General features: G+C 35.4%; 1 protein-coding gene across 9 annotated transcripts in view; it reads right to left on the reverse strand.

The window, feature by feature from the left end:
* The window catches only part of RALGAPA1 (Ral GTPase activating protein catalytic subunit alpha 1), a 220,641-nt gene that overhangs the window by 80,501 nt on the left and 117,422 nt on the right, over nt 1–22,718 (reverse strand). For all 9 annotated transcript variants that reach the window (XR_004348438.1, XM_032622552.1, XM_032622551.1 and 6 more), the window contains exons 21-29: nt 22,194–22,346; nt 19,509–19,702; nt 19,188–19,286; nt 18,174–18,329; nt 16,455–16,583; nt 12,159–12,284; nt 9,308–9,366; nt 5,487–5,595; nt 4,042–4,152 (exon numbers count right to left, since the gene is read on the reverse strand). Coding sequence is in view for 8 of the 9 variants with exons in the window: in XM_032622552.1 (XP_032478443.1) it covers nt 4,042–4,152; nt 5,487–5,595; nt 9,308–9,366; nt 12,159–12,284; nt 16,455–16,583; nt 18,174–18,329; nt 19,188–19,286; nt 19,509–19,702; nt 22,194–22,346 (1,136 nt within the window). In the remaining variant the exon portion in view is untranslated. The remainder of the gene's footprint in view (nt 1–4,041; nt 4,153–5,486; nt 5,596–9,307; nt 9,367–12,158; nt 12,285–16,454; nt 16,584–18,173; nt 18,330–19,187; nt 19,287–19,508; nt 19,703–22,193; nt 22,347–22,718) is intronic.

The raw sequence follows: 22,718 nt of genomic DNA on the forward strand, positions 1-22,718 counted from the left end.
CAGTATTACTCACAATAGCCAAGATATGGAACAGCCCTCATGCCTTTCGACAGATGAATGGATAAAGAAATTGTGGTATACATATATACACAATGGAATATTATTCAAGCCATAGGAAAGAAGAAAATCCTGCCATTTATGACAACATGAAAGAAACTGGAGTGCATTACACTAAGTGAAATAAGCCAGACAAAGACAAATATTGTATGGTATCACTTATATGTGGAAAAGTAAAAAAAGCTGATTTTATAGAAACAGAATAGTGGTTGCCAGGGCCTGGGGTCTAGTGAACTGAGATGTAGGTCAAAGGGTACAAATTTTCAGTTATGAAAATAAGTTCTGAGGATTTAATGTATAGTACAGTAACTACAGTTAATTGTACAGTACTGAATATCTTAAAAGTTGCTAAGAGTAGACCTTAAGCATTCTCACCATAAAAAAATGTTAACAATGTGAGGTAATGGATATGTTAATTATCGTGATCTTGGTAACCATTCTACAATATCAAATCATTATGTTATATACTTTAATATAATACAATTATATTTATCAATTATTTCCCAATAAAGTTGGGGGGAAAATAAAGAAATTTACTCTCATCTTCCCAGATATTTCGGTATATATACTTGTAAATATACACCTTTTTTTTAAAGAAAGATTTTATAATGTGGCTTTTTAAATTAACATATATTATACACTGAACAGAATATGAATAAAATTGATACAAAGAATATGAAATAAAAGACCTTATTAAAAGAAAGCAAAACATTCTTATAGCGTTATCATTTACCCTGGAAATTTCTTGATCTCATTCAATTTTTTTTTTTTAAGAATATGTTGGGGGTAGGAGTTTATTAATTAATTAATTTACTTTTGCTGTGTTGGGTCTTAGTTTCTGTGTGAGGGCTTTCTCTAGTTGTGGCAAGCGGGGGCCCCTCTTCATCGCGGTGCGCAGGTCTCTCACTATCGCGGCCTCTCTTGTTGCGGAGCACAGGCTCCAGACGTGCAGGCTCAGTAGTTGTGACTCACAGGCCTAGTTGCTCCGCGGCATGTGGGATCCTCCCGGACCAGGGCTCGAACCCGTGTCCCCTGCACTGGCAGGTGGATTCTCAACCACTGCACCACCAGGGAAGCCCTCATTCAATTTTTTAATGTGCATGTTAAAAATGTATAGAGGTGGGCTTCCCTGGTGGTGCAGTGGTTGGGAGTCCGCCTGCCGATGCAGGGGACACGGGTTCGTGCACCGGTCCGGGAGGATCCCACATGCCGCGGAGCGGCTGGGCCCGTGGACCATGGCCGCTAAGCCTGCGCATCTGGAGCCTGTGCTCTGCAACGGGAGAGGCCACAGCAGTGAGAGGCCCGCGTAATGCAAAAAAAAAAAAAAAAAAAGTATAGAGGTAAATTTACTGTATTTTTATTGTATGCTATTAAATTTTTATAAATGATTGCTTCAAGTAGAAAAATTCCTCTAAACATAATTTATACCATAAAAGGCTTTACACACTAATAGAATCTAGTATATTAGATTAATACTTAATACTGGTAATAGAACTGGGCTTCTATTCCTAACTATGTAAGTAGGTAACCATTAGTGAAATGCTCTACTATTTTAGAATTTCATTTCTTCATTCAATTAGAGGTAAAGTATAACCATTTATCTGTAGGCACTGGCCACTATAATGTAAAGTGAAGCAATCTGCAAAAACTCTACACACCTAAGAATTACTTAGGTAAGTATTAATAGCATATAAACTATGAAGAAAATAAGGGGAAGGATTTGGAGGCCTTCAAATGAACAAAAAAAATATGCTTACTTAAAGAACACCTTAACTTTCAACAGAATAATCAATCTTAAAGGGTAAAATTTTCAAGTTTTAAAATTTCAAATGTTTTAATACTAATAGACATATATATAAACATTCACATTTACATCCAGTTATCATGTTCTGCATGGTAACAATGGTAGCTGCTGCCAACATTTATTAAAATTTATGTCCCATCACTTTTATGGCAAAAAGTGCTCAGCGTGTTACATATATTTTCTCATTTAGTCTTCAGAGCAACTCTGTGAGGTAGGTAATTTTATCCCAAATGTAAAGATAAAGAAAGCCAGAATTTAGAGGACTGAGTAATTTGTTGACAGTTACAAAGTTAGTAAATGGCAGAGTCAGGGGTTAGTTAAACCAGGTCTAACCTTCAAACCCAACCTCTTAACCATAATACTATATTCAACTCAACAGATTATTTACCTAAGAGATTCTACATGCAAGTCATCCTAGGCATAGAAAATAATGAAGAAAAAAAATGCCATTGTCTTAAAGAAGCAGCTCAGAATTTTTTAAAAAAAATATTTATTATTTGATTGCATCAGGTCTTAGTTGTGGCATGCAAGCTCCTTAGTTGCGGCTCACAGGCTCCTTAGTTGTGGCATGTGTGCTCTTTGGTTGTAGCAGGCGGGCTACTTAGTTGCAGCCCGCAGGCTCCTTAGTTGTGGCATGTGAACTCTTAGTTGCGGCACGCATGTGGGATCTCGTTCCCTGACCAGGGATCAAACCCGGGCCCCCTGCATCGGGAGCATGGAATCTTATCCATTGTGCCACCAGGGAAGTCCCAAGAAGCTTAGAATTTTTACACAAGTATATTTAGTGCTAAAATAGGGCCTGGCGACGTGGTTGGGTGGGAAATGTCTGGACTTGAAATTTTACAGACTTGGGTTTGAACCCTGTTTCTACCCTGTTACCTTATGACTTTATACAGTTGCTGTCTCCTCAGTTCTCTCATCTTAAATAAAGGGAGGAGAGGAGGCAGGGATAACAGTCCACCTCAAATGACTTTTTACGAATTAAATGAGGTAACATATGAAAAGGTGACTAGTATAGTGACTGATACATGGTAGTAGGTGCTTAATAAATATTAATTACTATCTTTCCTAAAAATGTTATAAGAATATGAAGATAAGAAAGATAAATTCTGGTTGGAGAGAACAAGTAAGGATTCTTATTTTTTGAGGAGATGGTATTTAAACCAATCACTGAAAGGTGGGGGGTGGGGTAGAAAAAGTAAAACATTTTAGGTAAGAAGAGAGTGAGGGGTATGTTTAGGGGATAATAGCTGACTCAGGTGCCCAGACTACAGGGTATTTCATAAAAGGAATCAGTACATGACTCTGAAAAGATGGGCTGGGTCCTCATCTGGAGGCCTCAAATTAATTCCCAGCTAAAGAGTTTGGGTCTTATTTTATAGACAAAGGAAAACCACTCTGAGATTTTGTTTGTTTGTTTGTTCTTCAGGAAAGTGACATAAGAGTCATGTCAATGTGAATGATGACTTGGAGGGGATGACCTCAGAAGCCAGGAAACCAGTTTAGAAGGTTATTATAGTATCTCAAGAAAGAAATAATTAAGGGCTGAAAAACGTCAGGTATTGTAGGAAGCACAGAACACATAAAAAAAATAAAAATAAAAATAAACCACTTCATAAATGACTGGCTGAAGAGGAAAGGAAAGGAATGAATCAAAATAATCTCCTGATTTTGGTAACTGGAGGGATGGTATGTTTTCTAACCTAAGACAGGGAATGAAGCCTAATATACATTATAAAGACAACGGCAATGATAAATTTGCATGTAGCATTTAAAACCAACCACATAATCTCTTAACATAATATAGAAAGGGACTGTCATGAACTTTGATATCTCAAAAAAATACCCTGGGGCTTCCCTGATGGCGCAGTGGTTAAGAGTCCGCCTGCTGACGCAGGGGACACGGGTTCGTGCCCCGGTCCGGGAAGATCCCACATGCCGCAGAGCGGCTAGGCCCGGGAGCCACGGCTGCTGAGCCTGTGCGTCTGGAGCCTGTGCTCCACAACAGTGAGAGGCTCACGTACCACAAAAAAAAAGAAAAAAAAAAAAAAGTACCCTGAGTGGCCATTATTTAGCTATGCAAAATTTAAAGAAAACTATTAACTAATTTTAATCTCAAGGTATCCAAATCTAAGGATCTTTAACAAGTCATAATAAGAAATAAATGAGAAATTACTTACTTGAATAATTTTCAAGGGAGAATCAGGCTGGTAAATCTGAAGTCTAGGTACATAATGAACCAGCATGTGAAGCATGTTACAAGCTACATGGGCTACTGTTTTATTTGTAAACTGTAATAATAATAAGAAAAAAACAAAAAAGCACTGTTATAAAAAGTTTCTTCCTGATATTATTCATCTCTGCATTAGCTGCTAAAAAATTTTAAATTGTATACATGTTTTTTTTTGTCATCCTATATTTGTGTTTATTAAAATATTATTAGGAAGATAAATATACACCTGCAAAATAAGAAAATCATAACATATTCCAAAGATATAATTAACTTTATTTTTTCTTGTAATGTTTGTCCTCATTAAAGTTTTATTCCATTTTCTCTTACCTGGATTTCTGGAATGGCCTCTAAACTGCTAATCTTGTTATCCCATCTTTCCCCATTGCAATCTACTTACTATACTCAATACTTCCATATTATCTTCTGAAGAACTGTTCTGATGCTGACGTTCTCTATGCTTAAAAATCTTAGATGACTCCCCAATGGTATAAAGTCAAACTTTTTATGCTTATCTTTCTATAACCAAATCTCACCCACTCTTCAAGCCCTGACCACATAGTTCCTCTTTCCAGTCTTCTCTGATACCTAAGTCAAAGTGACCTCTGCTTTCTCTGAACTCAATCAGCAGTTTATATGCACCACTCATTTGGTTCTCTCAGCTTTTTATATTTTATTACTTATTTTAATCTTTTTCAGCCATCATATTATTAATCTCTTCAATCTAGTATTTATATTTCTTTTTCATTCTGGTATTCCTTACTCTGCCTAGCAAAGCACCTCAAACATAGTATATACTCAGAAATATCTGTCAAATAAGTAATATTTGTACTTTGTGTGTTTAGAGTTCTATACAGATATTATAATACAAGTCTTAGGACAAAAAGTAATATCACTCATCTTTTTACAAATAAAAAATATCCACTTATTCATTCAGACTCTCCAAATAATCGGGTTATTATTTCTGAGCAAATCTTATTCTGGTCACAAAGAGGGCATTTAACTTGAATGATAAAGCCAAAACCTGAATAGCTCAAGAATTCAGGAAGTAATAAAGATCGAAGGGTAGGTTACAAAAATACTGATTAAGAAATGATAAACAGCCTTACAAATGTTGTTAAATGACTGGTTTCCTTTTTAGGAGTCATCCATATTTATCTTAGGGACAAAGCCAAATATATAAAAAGTTGAGATAAAACAGGTCATCACCAAGATATCCTAAAATCAAGAGTAGAACTATTCTTAAGGAAAAAGTCAGAATCAAAGAAATAATGTAATAATAAATTAATGAATTAATGATTCTGTAAGGGCACAATATATAATTAACATTTAGAGAAAAATAATCATACATTCTATACTATCTTAATATAGTCCACTAGATATTTATTTACTTACCTTTAAGGAAACACAAATTACATTCAGAGCTTCCTTAATTTGAGGATGATGAGACTCATGGACTAGTTCTTCACATATCCAAATACCTAAACTGCAAAGTGCTACACATCTGCAGAAAAGGCAACCAATAATGATACAAATAAAAGTGGATGAGCGTTTAAATGAAATGACACCACCACCACAACCAAAACACCCACAACCAACCAACCCAGAGTGAGCATGCACTGTTTAGGTGAATTAATCAATTTGTTACTCTGTTAATTAATCAATTTATTGCTGTTAATTAATCAATTTGTTACTTAGGAAGATAAAGTGGAGGAAAGCACATCCCCCAAACTCTAAGCCTTATTTTTTTCAATTTAATTTAATTTTTATTTTATATTGGAGTATAGTTGATTTACAATATTGTGTGTTTCAGGGTATACAACAAAGTGATTCAGTTATACATATACATACATCCATTCTTTTTCAGATTCTTTTCCCATATAGGTTATTCCAGAATATTGAGTAGAGTTCCCTGTTCTAAGCCTTATTTTCAACTATAATTTATTACCAAGATCATAGGTGGGGATAACACACAGGATCTTTCTAACAAACCCATATTGATAAATTGATATTGTCATAAAGCTTCCCAAACAAATATGCAACCTGCTTTCAAAAAGGAAAGAGTGGGGACTTCCCTGGTGGCACAGTGGTTAAGAATCCGCCTGCCAATGCAGGGGGGAGCAGGTTCGAGCCCTGGTCCGGGAAGATCCCAAACGCCGTGGAGCAACTAAGCCCATGTGCCACAACTACTGAACCCACGCGCCACAACTACTGATGCTCGAGCGCCTAGAGCCCGTGCTCTGCAACAAGAGAAGCCACTGCAATAAGAAGCCCACGCACTGCAACCAACAGTAGCCCCTGTTCACCACAACTAGAAAAAGCCTGCAGGCAGCAACTAAGACCGGATCAGACCAAAATAAATAAATAAATTTTTTTTTTTTTTTTTAAAAAAGGAAAGTGTAATTTTATTGACTGATAGCAGCAGTCAGTAAGATATTATTTTCATATCTTTTACATTTAACATAGCTAGCTACAAATCCTTTTTAAAACAAATTGGGACCACAAATAAAATTTATACACTTTATAAAGGAATTCCAACAGAAACAGAACTTGGAGATATTTTGTTCTGTTTCCTCATGTCTTGTGAAACTTCAGTTCCCTACTTCAACTGAGTTTCAGCTTGAAGAAAGTAATCTGATGATCAGAATCAGTAAAAATTCTATTAGTGTGTTCAAGTATAAGTTTCTGATGAAGCATATAATATTTCTAAGTATTAAAAGAAAGTCAGCTCCTTCTATATATCTTGCAAGTCCTGATACTGATATTCTTAAATTAAATTCAGTAGAATGCTAAATTTCAGAACAATTCAGTGCAGAAATATTTTTCTTCCTGAACATAATGGATCAGAAGTTAAGTCCCTTCTTTCAGTCCATCAGTGTTAATGCTACTAATTTACTATCAAAACTATAGAAAGTCTTCTATGTGAGGTCTACAGCTTCCTTTCTTCCCTACTGTTGTCCACCCATCAATCTTATGTAACATTTATAGATCTAAATAACCAAGTGACAGGTTTAGCAGTGGAAGGAGCTGTAATCCTAAAATAACAATAAACTCTGAAGTGAAGCAAAGTTCTCCATAGATGCAGCTAACTAAAGACACAGTAAAAGGCACAGACTGGGAGTACAAATGCTTAAGTTTTTGTTTTTTGGTTTTTGCTTTTTAAAGGTTAACATCAGTTTTTGTGTGTGCATGTGTGTGTACAGCTTCCTACATTCTTCAAGATGTCAAAATAATCTAGATTATTCCCAGTATGGCTCAACTTTCTGCTACTAGTCAGATTCTGGGGTATAAGCTTCTAAGGCCTTACATTCCTGAAAAGTATAGGCAAACAAGTTTAGGAAATGTTTAACGTTCGACTTCTGGGATTTTCCTACACTGTCAACGAGCTATCATGTTAATGATTCCCAAGTGTACATCTGGTCAATTATGTTTTAGGCTTTGATATTCTTTCACCTGAGAGGCAATGAAGTTTTTTTTAAAAAAAAAAAATAGGCAGGGCTTCCCTGGTGGCACAGTGGTTGAGCGACCGCCTGCCGATGCAGGAGACACGGATTCGTGACCCGGTCCGGGACGATCCCACATGCCACGGAGCGGCCGGGCCCGTGAGCCATGGCCGCTGAGCCTGCGTGTACGGAGCCTGTGCTCCGCAACGGGAGAGGCCACAACAGTGAGAGGCCCATGTACCACAAAAGAAAAAAAAAGGCAGAAGATCTAGAATCAGAAGCTATAGGTTCAATTCTGGTTCTGCCACTTATTACTTATGCATCTAATAAGGCTCTGAAGACAAACTGCCAGGGTTTTAATCATGGCTCTACATTTTCTGGGTGATAGGGCATATTACTGAAATTCTCTGAGAGTTGTTGTAAAGATTAAGTGAGGTAATAAAGTGTTTAGAACAGTGGCTGGCACATAGAAAAGGCTTAATGAATGTTAGTTTTCTAAGCCATCAGTTTCTTGCTAGCAAAATTGGAAGAATAATGATGATTCCAATAATTTCTTAGAATTGTGATGAGGATTAAATGAAACAATATTATAGGAATATCCTCGTAAACTTAAAAGGTTGTCATTATTAACATAGAAAATGCTAGGGAAAGAATATCGAAAATCATCAAATTTGGGGCTAAAGCTAAAAGAAATGAAAATGTGGGATAATGGAAAAGACAATGTCATTTTCTGGAGTAGCTGAGCAGTATTAAAATAGAATTAATGTTGAAAAAGAATTCACTCCAAAAGACTTGTTTTTAGTTACCTTGGCTATTACGTAAGAAAAATACACAACTGAATTAAAAAGCTGGAGCTATGTCTCATTTAAGAAAATTGCTCATTACTTTTAGTTGCTGGAAAAAGAAGAGGTTTAACTTAGAATTAGAATCCAAACGGTCAAAGTCATGATCTGTACCTTTACGAACCTTGAGTCAAATAATGTGTAGATTACTGAAAAAGACACAGCTTTGTGGAGGTTCAAGAAATATAAAATAATGATATATGATATTTGGGGGAAAAGAAGGAGCATGGTATGCTATTGGCAACCTGCTTTTTTTTTTTTTTCATTGAAGTATAGTTGATTTACAATGTGTTAGTTTCAGGTGTACAGCAAAATGATTCAGTTATATATATATATTCTTTTTCAGATTCTTTTCCATTATAGGTTAGGCAACATGCTGATTTAAATCAACCTTTTTGAGAAAGGTTTAGTAACACAGACAAAATGCCACAGTTTTCACTTCTGAATGAGACATTTAAAAACAAAAACATTCTAAAATCTTATTTACATTCTATTTTTAAAAAATATCCTGATCAAATATTTATAAAGATTAATATATACTACTTTCTTAGATATATTACTTTCTACAATAAAAATATTTTAATTCAATTTAACAAACATTCATTGGGTAACTAGTACCATATTTCAAGGTACTACATAAGAGACGGTGACAAATATAATCTGAAGGGAAAGCAAAATCTACTTAAATAAAATTAAAAGAAATCATTTTGGACACAGAAGGTGACTAGGATTTTATTTTTTTTACTGAAGGGAAGGTTCATACTTAAATAATGAAAAAATGTATTTAATCATCCAAATAATTTAAATTTATGATTCAGAATAGCTTTTGTGTATCTGAAACGATCTGGACTGCTAAATAATTCCGTTAACTTCTAAAATAAAACTGCAAACACAGAATAGCTATGTCAAGTCTTAAGAATATCTGACTTACCGTGCAGGACCAGAGGGCTCATCTCTTGCCGAGCTTAATACAGTTTTGATTATAAGTTCCTAAAATGAAGGAGAAATATTAGCAATGACTAAGATTTTTTCATTCACTTATTTAACAAATACTTATTAAACAGCCACCACGGACCTAGGCACTGTGTCAGGCGCTAGGGATACAATAGCAAAATAAAACAGTCATTTTTCGTTCTCATGTACATACTTTTAGTATATTCCAATGTTATTCATAAAATTAGCTAAATAAATAAAACAATGGTATGGTCTGAATGTTTGTGCCTTCCCCCCAAATTCGTACATTGCAATCCTAACCCCTGAAGATGATGGTATTAGGAGGTACGTAGGCCATGAGAGTGGGGCCTTTATGAATGGGATTAATGCTCTTATAAATAAGAGACTCCCACAGAGTTCCCTAAGCACCTTCTACTCTGTGAGGACACAGCAAGAATGCACTGGCTATGAACCAGGAAGAGGGCCTTCACCAGAATGTGATTATGCTACAGCCTTGATTTTGGACTTAGCTTCCAGAACTGTGAGAAATTTCTGTCACTTATAAGCTACCCAGTCTGTAGTATTTTGTTATAGCAGACAAATGATTTTTGAAATTTATCACCAAATGTATATGTTCAAAAACTTTTTTTCTGATTAGAAGAGTAATAAAATGCTCACTATAAAGATAATTAAAGCAGATTTAATAGCTCAAAGGTATGAACAAAACTTTTCACAACTTTGAGAATTATCATTTTAAAGAAAGCTTCCTCTTCTTATGTGTGAGTTTTGGGATAAGTGCTAGTTAATAGTTAATACGGTTTTTAAAAATCATTCAATTATTCACTCATTAAGGATTTATCAGCTATCTAGATTGCAAGCTCCTTAGAGGAGTAACCTTCTACTTATCTTTGTGAATTTAGCAGCTAACCCAATGGCTAGCCATTAATAGGTACTTGGAAGCTACCTATTGTTTAAGCCCAAGAGCTTTCTATGTAATAGTGCTATTTGGTTGTTTTTAAAAATCACTTCAGCCATTACTGCCTATACAATGGCCAGCAAAGGACAAGGCCACTCTGATCATACAAATCACATATAGTAGGCTAGGCTAAGCCCAAACGAACTCAAAACGGCCTAAGCAAACTGAAACTCTTACCTATCTTTGACCTTCAGGGTCTTCTGAAAATAGAAGAAACCAAAGCCATTACATCCCTGAAGACCAAAGGTCAATTTGTATAGTTTTAATTAAATATCATTATAAATTTGCATCGGCCCCTACAATTTTATGTTTAAGTGAAGTTCACTTGTTTAACAAATGTTTTTGGAGTATATTCTACATGCCAAGCAACATGCTAAGCTCTGAGGATATAGCAGTAACTAAGACCTTGTGGTACTTATTTGTCTAAAGTATAAATCAAACACTGAAAAATAATTACAAGTGTAATTATTACAAATGTTTCACAGAGAAATACAGGTGGTATGGAAAGTACATGCAAAACTACTGACAAGCAAAAAAAAAAAAAAACTGACAAAAATTTGATTTAAAACATTTCTTTCAAAGAAAGCACAAGTTTAAAAAAAAATCATCAGCATGACTTCTGAGGAGATAGAATGCCCCTCTCTCGTCCCTTCTTTATTCTCTTTTCCCTTCTAATTCTAGGGCCAATTCAGGTCAAACAGAGACCATCTGGCAATTACTATAACAAGCACAACTTCTTAGGACTGTTAAACCTGTGGGAATTTATAATACATGGGCATTCAGTTAGAGACAGGTCTTGACTTAGTGACAGAATTATTCACTACCAGGCACATTGCTGGGTCCAGAGCACTAAGTGCCTTTATCCTAACTAGGAGACCTGACCACACCACTCCCCTCTAACTTGGTCTAAGAATTACTGAGTCCAGAGGAGTAAGGATTCTGATCATGTCACACCTTCCCCTTCAAACAGAGGCTGACCTCTACAGAGGCACAAAACAACTTTTCACCAATTTTTTTTACTTGAAATTTTTAAAAAGGCTTGTAAACAAACAACAATTAGGGTATGTCTACTCCTAATTAGACACTATCTTTTTTTTTTTTTTTTTTAAAAGATTTACTATCTGAGTAAGCAATTGTATAGACAGTTCAATTTTGCACCATCTCTTACTCAAGCCTGTTAATGCTTCAGGTACATGGGATCTCCACCCCAATTCCACAGTTCCCTATAGCAGAATAGAATATTCCATTACATTGTTTGATTCATCACCTTGGAAAAATGGGAGAAGGAGACAGTCAAATATGCAGGTCGAGTGCCATCTCAATCTTAGAAGCCTTACATTAGCAGCATAGTATATGGCTCATGGGATTTCAATAAATGTTCAGTGAGTGAATGAATGAATCCTAAGATAATGACATGTGAGTGGGTTCAATAATGAGAAAATGTTTCCAAAGTAATAGTTATAAAAAAAGGTTATGCGGGCTTCCCTGGTGGCGCGGTGGTTGGCGGTCCACCTGCCGATGCAGGGGACACGGGTTCGTGCCCGGGTCCGGGAAGATCCCACATGCCGCGGAGCAGCTGGGCCCGTGAGCCATGGCCACTGAGCCTGCGCGTCCGGAGCCTGTGCTCCGCAGCGGGAAAGGCCACAACAGTGAGAGGCCCGTGTACCGCAAAAAAAAAAAAAAAAAAAAAAAAAAAAAAAAGGTTATGCTCCTAATGGACATTCCAGCCTTTGTGTCTGAGGGGTACAGCTGGCTAAAGTTCTTTAACAATTGTGTGGATTTCAAGAGGAAAATGAAGAACACAAATTTTACTGAATATATTGTTATGATTATAAAGTCATTTAAACGCTAAAATTAGCACCTAATTTCTTACCTTAACATCTGTAAATTGAGACACAGCAATATCAGGAATGTTGGGATGGAGAGCAGGCAGTTCACAATATAAGTTGGGAAAACAAACCAAAGATCCAAGAAGAACTTGTGCTTCCACTCTTGGTGCCTATGTATCAGATTTTAAAAATCTTTAATTATCAGAAAAATTACTTTATTACCTAACCAGATTACACAGGGAAGTCAGAGTACAAGCAAAATTGAAAAAGGAAAGGGGAACACAAAAAGATTAGGTTTTCATCTATACTTTCCACTAAAACTACTGTTATTCTCAATAAATGCAATGAACAAATAGTAGAGCTTTCTTTAAGAGCAGCTAATAAGCAGAAATGTGGGTACAGCTACTGAGTATGTAGACAGGAATACAGTTTTAGTTAACAGCATAAAATTACCCTGATTTTGAGGAAAAATATAAATACTTTCATTCTAAAGGCAACTCACACATCGTAACATATTGTTCTAATGAGCAGAAGACCCATGATCTCTAGAATATATCCGTTACTATCCAAGGATGAATAAAGTAACTAAGGATGAAAATGGTCAATATATCTTCAAGACACAGGCATTAGTCTAGATGTGTTTTATGATATTATGCACATGATAAGAACACTACCTATACTACTTACTAACAACAAAATTAGAAATTATGCTTGGACTGCAGATGAAGGTAACTTTTCATCTTTTTTCCTTAGCTGTATTAAGCCATTTCTGAAGTATCAGCACTGAACATTTCTTTTTTCTTCTGCCTTCTTGCATGCCCACCTAACATCAACACCCACCTACTGATAAATTGCTTTGTTTACTAAAATACCTACAAATTGATTTATATGTTTAATAACACCTAACAAAAATGCTAAAACCAATCTATTAGAAATATAAAACTTCTTCTATTTACCTAAAACAAGAACCTATCTCCAAAGGATTTCCTTGTTAATAAATGTTATAACAGAGGTGATATTATGATTTTCAACAAAACAACTCATTTCCATATTAAAAAAATAATCTAGATTTACAGATACAAGGCCAGCAGTATAATGGGGCGGGGTAAGCTCACATCCACCATCCTGATTTAAAATCAATTTTACTATAAAAATGAAACTGAAAAACACCCCCAATATTTAATGATAGAGATTAGCTAAGGGTTTTTCTTTAAAGTTGGATAAAAAAACTGGGAATATTCATTTAGGTATGTGGGGCATAATGGGAGGCAGAACTGGAATGGAACTGTAATTAAGAAAGGCAAAACCTAATCAAATTACTTTGAAATCTGCCTGGGGGCGGGGGGATTAACAAAAGGAAGATGATATGTGTGGGATCTAAAATGAAACTCCAAAGAGCAAGATTTAGACTGTGTATCTCCAACACCGTCCAGAGGAAAACACTGCCCATAACCTTACAGTGGAGATGTGTCAGGTTTAATTCTTGTAATGATTTGGCTTCCTATGCAGCCTGTCTCAATAGGTGTTCCTCATAAGAACCACAGAAAACAGAAAACAACCGTTTTTAAAATTTTCCCAAGGATGTTACAATAGTATCCTTCTAGATAGGAGGAAGGTTTAGTCACTTAAAATGGATGCCTGGGCTTGCTTGGTGGTGCAGTGGTTGAGAATCTGCCTGCCAATGCAGGGGACACGGGTTCGAGCCCTGGTCTGGGAAGATCCCACATGCGGCGGAGCAACTGGGCCCGTGAGGCACAGCTACTGAGCCTGCGCGTCTGGAGCTTGTGCTCCGCAACAAGAGAGGCTGCGACAGTGAGAGGCCCGCGCACCGCGATGAAGAGTGGCCCCCGCTCGCCGCAACTAGAGAAAGCCCTCGCGCAGAAATGAAGACCCAACACGGCCAAAAAACCAATAATAAATAAATAAATTTAAAATGGATGCCTAAGGACATCAGGGCTGTAGGAAATGTGCCAACTACTCATCTGGAATAATCAGCCAACTGAACAGTTATAGTTTTCATAGTAAATGCATTAAAAAATGGCATTGGTTTATGCATCAGGCTCCTCTGAGTTCTATCAGCTTTTGCCAGTATCCAAGAGATTGATAATCTGTGTACTCTGTTAATACTAAAATAACCTTGTAACTTGTTTACCATCTTTAGTTTGTCTTCCATTTAATCTATTCCCAGTTTAATACACTTATTTAACATTAGCAAAGCACAGATTTAATCATCTCTCTCCCTACTTTAAAAAATTCAACTGTTTATCTAATATAAAATATAGCATTATAATCTGATCCCTGGCATTAATAGACCCTCCAAGATATAGTCTAAAGCAGTGCTTCTCAATCTTTACTGTCCATACCAATTATTTGGGATATAGTTAAAATATATATTCTGTTTCAGTAGGTCTGGGATGAGGTCTGAGATTCTGCATGCCAAATGTTTCCGGTGTGCAGACCACATTTTGGGTAGCTGGGATCTAAAGTACCTTTCTGTTCTTTGTGTCTACTACTCTCTAGTTAGACTAACTAGCTTGTAAACAAAATGAATTATTTGTCATTCCTAGGACACAGCTTATTCATGCCTGTTTCCCTATGCCTGGAATACCTTCCCCCTTCTCCATTTTCACTCATAAAAATACTACTAATCTTTCACGGACCTACTCAAATACCTTTTCCATGGAACCTCCTGATATCCCTTAAAAAAAAAAGCTCTCTCCTCTGTCTTAATTACCAAATAATTTTATTTTGTTTAACAAACACTTAAATTGCACATACAATGTGTCATATAATGTTCCAACCATGTTACAAATATTAACTCAAATCCCCATAAAATAACCAGATGAGGAAGGTTACCTCCATGTTATAGATGAAGAAACTTAGACACAGAGAAATCAAGTAACTTGCACAAGGTCTCACCGCTAATTAAGTGGCAGAGCTGGGATTTGAACCCATGCTTTTAACCAATATGCTAAGCTCCTCCTACTGGTACCTCTTTGTTGTCCTACATTCTATAGTCATTAATATATTTTTCTATCTTCCCAGCAGCAGATTATATGCTCCCTGAGTACAACGTGTATCTCATTTATTCTATATCCTTCTATATTCCACACAAAGGAACACTTTGTACACAAGGGGAAACAAAAGTTTAATAACCACAAAAGGGCTTAGCACCATGCTGAACACATACTAAGTGCTGAATATATATTTACAGATTCGATTAATAAATACCTATAACCATGATGCTGTGCCAGGCCCTGAAGATACCAAGATAAGTAAGACATGATCACTGTTCTCCAGGAACTAGGGAAACAGGGTTAATAACTAGCTATAAATATGGGTTGTTCTCTTATTTGCACATTTCCTCTAGGTGACTGTATCCAGTTTCATGGCTTTCAATAGCATCTGTAAGCTAATGTCTCCCAGCTTTACATTTTTGGTCCAGACATCTCCTTTGACATCCTGACTTGTATATACAGTGGACCTTCTGACATCTCATGGGTGTCTAACAGGCAGCTTCCTATGCCCCAAATAGAACTCCTTTTCATTCACTTTTGGTCTTTTGCAGCTTATAAATGAAATAACATATGTTAAACTGCTTTGCAAGTTTTATAACTAGCACTAGTCAAGTATGACTGATTTTTCTTTCCCAAATACTTTTAGTTTTTCCCAGTAGACATTCAGTTATTTCTCATTTCTACTTTGTTCCAGGGTGATCTTTCTAAAATACAAATGTGATCATGTCACTCTGCTTAAAATCTTTCAACAGCTACTCATTCTTTCCTTAGGATGAAATCTAACCTCTTGAGCACTATAGACAGAGCTACTGCCTTCCTCCTTAGTTCACTTCTGCCACTTATATCTGAACATGTTCCAGTTATACTAAGTTACCTGGCATTGTCTCACAGCTCCAAACTGTTATGAAAAACCCTCACATGCTGTTTTAGAGTTTACTCCTACAGCATATTTCTGGGTTACCTCACCTATATTTCTTTCTTCTCTTTTGCTATAGCTCATTGCCCATTTTCAAAATTTTCTTCCCTCCCTGTTTGTTTCCTTAGATTTCCTCAATTTTAAATTGTTTTGCTTATCAGATTTAACCCATTTTTGTAGCTCCTGGGTCAATTTATCAAATAATTTTAGTACTTTCTTACACTTCAGAATTGTTTACTTTTTTTTTTAAAGTGGGAGAGACAATCAATTCTAATTAAATTACATATCTTCCTGAACATCAGTTTGTTATATTTTATCAACAATGGCTCTTCCTTTGTTGTTCTGTTAGCTGAATCTTGGTTAACCGCAGTTTGTTATATTATGAAGGACAGGAAATAAAAACTTACATTGAGAAAAGCTGACGAAGCCACTCTACCAGCTGCTACAATAAAATCCATAATAAGCATTGTGGCACCAGGCAAACCAAGTGAAAAAAATTGAGGTGAGCAGTGCTTGATGATTGTATTGACAATATCCTTAGGAATAAAGAAAAGAGGAGAAGAAAAATATCACAAATGTAATCTTGGGTATCAGCTAATCAATATCCTTAAAAATAGACAATGTATGAAATAATAAAACAGGTAATAACTATAACTGGTTGGCTAACTGGAAAGACTAATTTTAATTCTTCCAAATAATCCATGCTTAGTACTATATTTTGTCACAGGAAAGTAAACTGAAAACACTTTTTAACTGACATCAATACAGCATTTTTTTTTTTTTCACCCTAGAGAGCCAGTTAGAAGAGTCTCTACTTCGGAGGGTTAAAAATATAAGGCCCGGGCTTCCCTGGTGGCGCAGTGGTTGAGAGTCCGCCTGCTGATGCAGGGGACACGGGTTCGTGCCCCAGTCCGGGAAGATCCCACATGCTGCGGAAGGGCTGGGCCCGTGAGCCATGGCCACTGAGCCTGTGCTCCGCAGCAGCAGAGGCCACAACAGTGAGAGGCCTGTGTACCACAAAAAAAAAAAAAAAAAAAAAAATACGGCCCATGTGTTGTAAAACTTAATTGCAGAGTAGTTCCTTCTGCCACCTATTTGCTTCCACGTGATAACTCTGATGTCTGAAGTTGCATGACCTGTTATGTGGCAACTGGAGAAACTCTCTATTTTAGAAAAATTGAAGTCCTTTGATGATAGACATCTAGCCTCAGAAATCCAGATGTAGGCATTTTTAAGGGAATATTCTCAACTTGGTTGTTCATTCATTTTGCCTTTGGAATTTACCATGAGGATGCAGTATAGCAGGTTGTATTACTCAATCCAATTTAAATGAACGCTCTTTATCCAGTAATTAAGAATATCATTTTATTTGAGACATGTTTATAAGGTAGAACACAATAATTATTTCAAATTAACACAAGAAGTTTTTTCACTTTTCAGAAAGATACATTATCATCTTTTAATATTAATTTAATGCTCCTGAAATGAACTGCAAGTGAAATTTAACCACGTTATGATTACAAACATTTACATTACTTTGACCGGCAACTTCCTGTACTTTTCAGTTTTATGGCCAGGATCAAGACCTGTGAAGTAATGTTCTAGAGACATATTTATGACTATCTAATGTAATGACTATACTGATGCAAATCAATATACTTGTCACTATGGTAATACAATTTATAAAAATAAGAAAATGTGATGTGCTGACTCTTAGAGTAGAAAAAAACCTCTGACTGCTGCATGACTAGCTGAGCAAATACCTAAGTCCCAATTGCCAGTTATCAAGTAACAATTACAAAATACCTAACAATAAGTACATTAGGACAGTAAAGGAAGATGTTGTCAGCGTAAGCAAAGGATGTTTTAATCTCTTCAAAGAGTGAACAGTTCTTATAACATTAGAAGAAAGATGCACTTAATAATCAAGTCAATCTCCCAACTACAATAGCTTGTTTTGAAACTATGTTTCAGAATAAATGAGGTTATAAATGGAATAAATCTGTAAATAAATTACAATATAAGGGAATGTTTTTAATTCTACACCTTGAAAGTCAAGAGTTAAACAGAATAAAGAATCAAAGATAAACTTATAAAGCAACTTGTTAGAAATTACATATATTTACCTGGTCAATATGAAGTAATCCACAGTGCATTATGTTGTAGAAGTGTGTTAGGAAATCTCTATTTGGAGAAACATCTTGTCTTCTTTTCATTGTATTACAAATAAGTTTATAGGCGTGTAATTTACCTTGCTTATATTTATCAGTTAACATGGTTGCCTACAATTGAAAGATGTTGTTTTTAATACTCAAAACCAAATACTGTTTGTTAAATACTGAAACAATTGAACATAGCAAGCTATATATTTGTTTTCATTTATTTCTATGTTGGCCCATTTTCTTTAATGAACTACATATCAGGATTCCTAAAATTATTTTTATCATTAAAATGATACAAAGTAGGTGTGAATAACTATACACTGTTTCACTTAGGAAAATGCACCAAACATATCATATAATACTTAAAAGAATTAGTTCTTTAGAAGTACATAGCATATTCTATAACACAAAACTGAGGTTTACATTTCATTTAAATACAACAAAAACATAATTTACTATATTCATTTTTGTTTTAGTAATAAAAATGATGCAACCTAAATAATAATTTTGCTAGGCCCACTCTCCTCTCTATATAACCCCTAATGGTTAGTTAAAAATTAAGTGTTCTACAGGGAACTATATTCAATATCCTGTGATAAACCATAACGGAAAAGAACATGAAAAAGTATGTATATATATATGAATATATATATATATGTATATATATATGAATCGCTTTATATATATAGCGCTTTATATATATATCGCTTTATATATATAGCGCTTTATATATATATTGCTATATATATATATGTATATATATATGAATCTCTTTGCTTGCTGTAGGGTAGAAATTAACACAACATTGTAAATCAACTATACTTCAATAAATTTTAACAAAAGCAAAAAAACACACAAAAAACAAAACTAAGTGCTCTAGAAGACTACACAATAGTCTTCTCTCTACTGTTTGAGACTGACCACATACTTATTTACTAAATGAAACTTTTTAATTAATATTTTATATATTAAGCTTACCTTGAAAAGCCAAGGTGTAAGAATTCTCAGTGGAGGAATTAAAACCGGTGGAGAAGGGGAGGTCAGGTTATCAATTGAAATGCCGAGGTTATCTCTAATCTGTAATTTTCAAATAAAATGCAACAAACCTATGAAAAGTGTTCTCTTTCCCAGTTTGTTTTACCTTAAACTTGAGATCTAGTTCCTACCACTAACAATATATTTAAACATGGTTAAGGCATCAGTTCGTAGTGCGGGGGTGGATGCTATCTAAGGCTTTTTCTGTACTTCTTAATACTTTATTTTTCTTTCCTTCTCCCTGTTTATCTTTTTCTTTTTTACCTTAGCTAGATTCTGCCAAAGTTCACAGAGGTAATCAAAAACTTGAGCATGTATTTCAGGATCCATAATAGCGTTGACATCTCCCAAAATACCTAGCATTCTTCGCCACATTACAGTAGCAACATCAGCATGCCATCCTGTGAGAGTGCCCCCTGCCATCACACTACAGCATTCAGATGGAAATTCACTGATTTCTATAGAAAAAAATAATTCACTGGTGTCAGTAATTTTTCTAGAGAATTGATCACAAAAACACATAGGAGTCAAATTAATAATCTTAAATATCTACAAAAGTGAATAAAAGAAATGTTAAGATGCATCAGTGTTATTTTTTCCTGGTAAGGTCAAAACCTCGCTAGTTCATAATTCCTTATTTTGACAATAATTACTTATGCAATAGGGCATCTATCTAGATTTACCTAAGGAGAAAATGATGCAGATACCAGATGGAGAAATTTACGTTTGACATAAAGATCATATTTATAAGTACATACTCTCTATTTAACCTAATAGCTACTTCAAGTTCCATCATCAAATTAACAGAAAATCTCAGGCTGAAGGCAGATCCTGTAGGAAGTCTTCCTAAGCTTATTTCTTTGTAATTAAACCTTCTGAAGAAATATATTTCTGTATTTCACAATTAAGTCAGGCCTAGCATTAAAAGGGATATCACAATGGCATGAAAAAAATAATTTAAATATAATCTAAAATTTCCATAATTACATTTCTTTTGTTTATTAATACTGGCATGATTATATATAAGACATATAGGTAACCTAGGGTCTTAGTCTCATTTCTGTCACTAATTATGTGATATTGTACAAATTATTTAATAACCTCCCTGAAGCTACAGCTCCTCATCTGTAAAATAGATGTTTTAGGTAGGTATCATTATAGATCTCCATAGAAAAGCCATAATTCTATGCAATGTATATAATGGAAAAGGCAAAATCATTAGAAAGTCAGTAAAGACTTTTTCCTGCTTGATAATATGTCAGTGTACTGATAATTTACAAAGTCATACACAGTATGTGTACATCCTTTACTCTTAATGTTTAACTTTTTTCTCTGCATGTAAAGTGTACAATAACTGAGTATATTATTAAAAAGTTACTGGACAGTCTTTCACAGTAATAAAAACAGGTTTTTGGTGTAAATTCACTAAAATAAAATTTTAAAAAAACACTACAGGGTTAACCATCACTGTTAACATCTCCCTATTCTACAGAACCTTCATAATATAGTGATAACTCAACTGATTGGTAACTATGAAGGACATTATTGGAACAACTGAGGATAACTGACTATAGACTAAAATTGCAATGATGTATCAATGTTAAATATCCTGAACGTGGCCCTTATATTATGGTTATATAGGAAATGTATACTTATTTTTAGGACATACTTGCTCAAGTGTTTAGGTGTAAAGGGTCTGATACTTGCAATTCACTCTTAAATGGCTCAGAAAAAAGAAAGGGTGGGTACGGTGGGGTTGTTTTAATGGGGGTGTGTGTGTGTGTGTGTGTATGTATAGGTAGAGAGAAAGATAAAGTGGTAAAATATTAACAACTGGTGAATTTATCCAAAGGATTTATGGGTATTCATTTTACTAGTCTTGCAACTTTTCCATGAGTTTGAAATTTTTTCCAAATGTTGGGGAAAAAGCTGAAAATAAAAACCAAAAAACCAAAAAACTGCAGGCCAAGAGGAGGAAAGAAAAGGTCAGAAATAATCTAAAAACCAGAAAATCAGGGCTGTGTAATTGCAAGGTAATTGCATATTAAGAGAATGAGGGCTTCCCTGGTGGTGCAGTGGTTGAGAGTCCGCCTGCCGATGCAGGGTACACGGGTTCGTGCCCCAGTCTGGTAAGATCCCACATGCCGCGGAGTGGCTGGGCCCGTGAGCCATGGCCACTGAGCCTGCGCGTCCGGAGCCTGTGCTCCGCAACGGGAGAGGCCACAACAGTGAGAGGCCCACGTACCGCAAAAAAAAAAAAAAAACAAAGAGAGAATGAGTACCTTAAAAGGGGGGGCAGGGGGCAGAAGTCACATGGTTTTAAATTTCTTCCTTTGGCCAGAGAGTAAATGTGCTGCACTACCAATGAAAACTAGTATTTTACATTATTCATTATAAATATCTTATCAGCTGTGTCCTTGACCAAATTTTCTGGCATATTTTCAAAATGAGTTTTTATCCTGATGCTTGTTACATGATGTAGGACTTAACAAAAATAACTTTTTATTAACTTGCAGTTTCTAAGGTTTCCTAGTCACTTTTAAACATTTACTTAAATATAAAAATACTTCATTTGGACTGCCTACTTTGATTCAGCAGGTTCTTCAGATAAAATATTAAGAATAACGATGTCAAATTATGTATTTCCTGCTTTAGGAAATGGTAATGTAAATGATAATATAACATACAAAAATAATGTAACCACTAATACCAGGACTATAATCAACTATAATAAAATAACAAAAATCAGAATGCAAATATCTTTCTTTAAGGGCAAGAAAAAAAATGTTATACTAATTAATTTCCCAAAGACAGAAAAGTCCAAAAGACTTATAATAATATTTACATAACATATATAAAATAACCAATTTTAAGATGCCTTATTTAAGATCTCCTGACACTAATGCCCTGAAAGGAAATAATGGCAAAGATCTAATTTCCAAATATTGCCTAGGTCATCTGGTGTCTGTAGAACAGAGTGGTGGAGCTTCTCATCGAGCTGTAGATCCTTCTGTTCCATGTGATCTATATTCAGTGTGGAAGGAGAAGGTGTCTGTGACCTGGATCCCAGAGCTGAATGGACTGGAGAGGCACTTTCTGAACCTGTAAATATAATTTCGTAAAATTACCACAAAGAATATATTCAATACCCTCTACCTAAGATGTAATGCTTAAAAGCCCAATAAAACACAAATCGAAAACATCAAAAGATAAATCAGGTTATAAACTGGCCAAAGAGGTCAATAAAATCATAATACTGTACAAGATTTCATATCTAGCAGTCTCATTCCATGTCTACTATGGGACTAGTGTGGAATGAGAACGGGACATGCCAATTAATAGGGGCCATCAGTGAGAGCAAGAATGCCTACTTCCATTCCTGGTCCAGCTATAGAAACTCTGGTACCCACTGCTACTTTATTTCACTTACTTCAGGCTTGAGGCAATTCAGGAGAAGAGAAACTTGCCCATTGC

The sequence above is a fragment of the Phocoena sinus genome, chromosome 2 (genome assembly GCF_008692025.1).
Source record: "Phocoena sinus isolate mPhoSin1 chromosome 2, mPhoSin1.pri, whole genome shotgun sequence".
NCBI lineage: Eukaryota > Metazoa > Chordata > Mammalia > Artiodactyla > Phocoenidae > Phocoena > Phocoena sinus.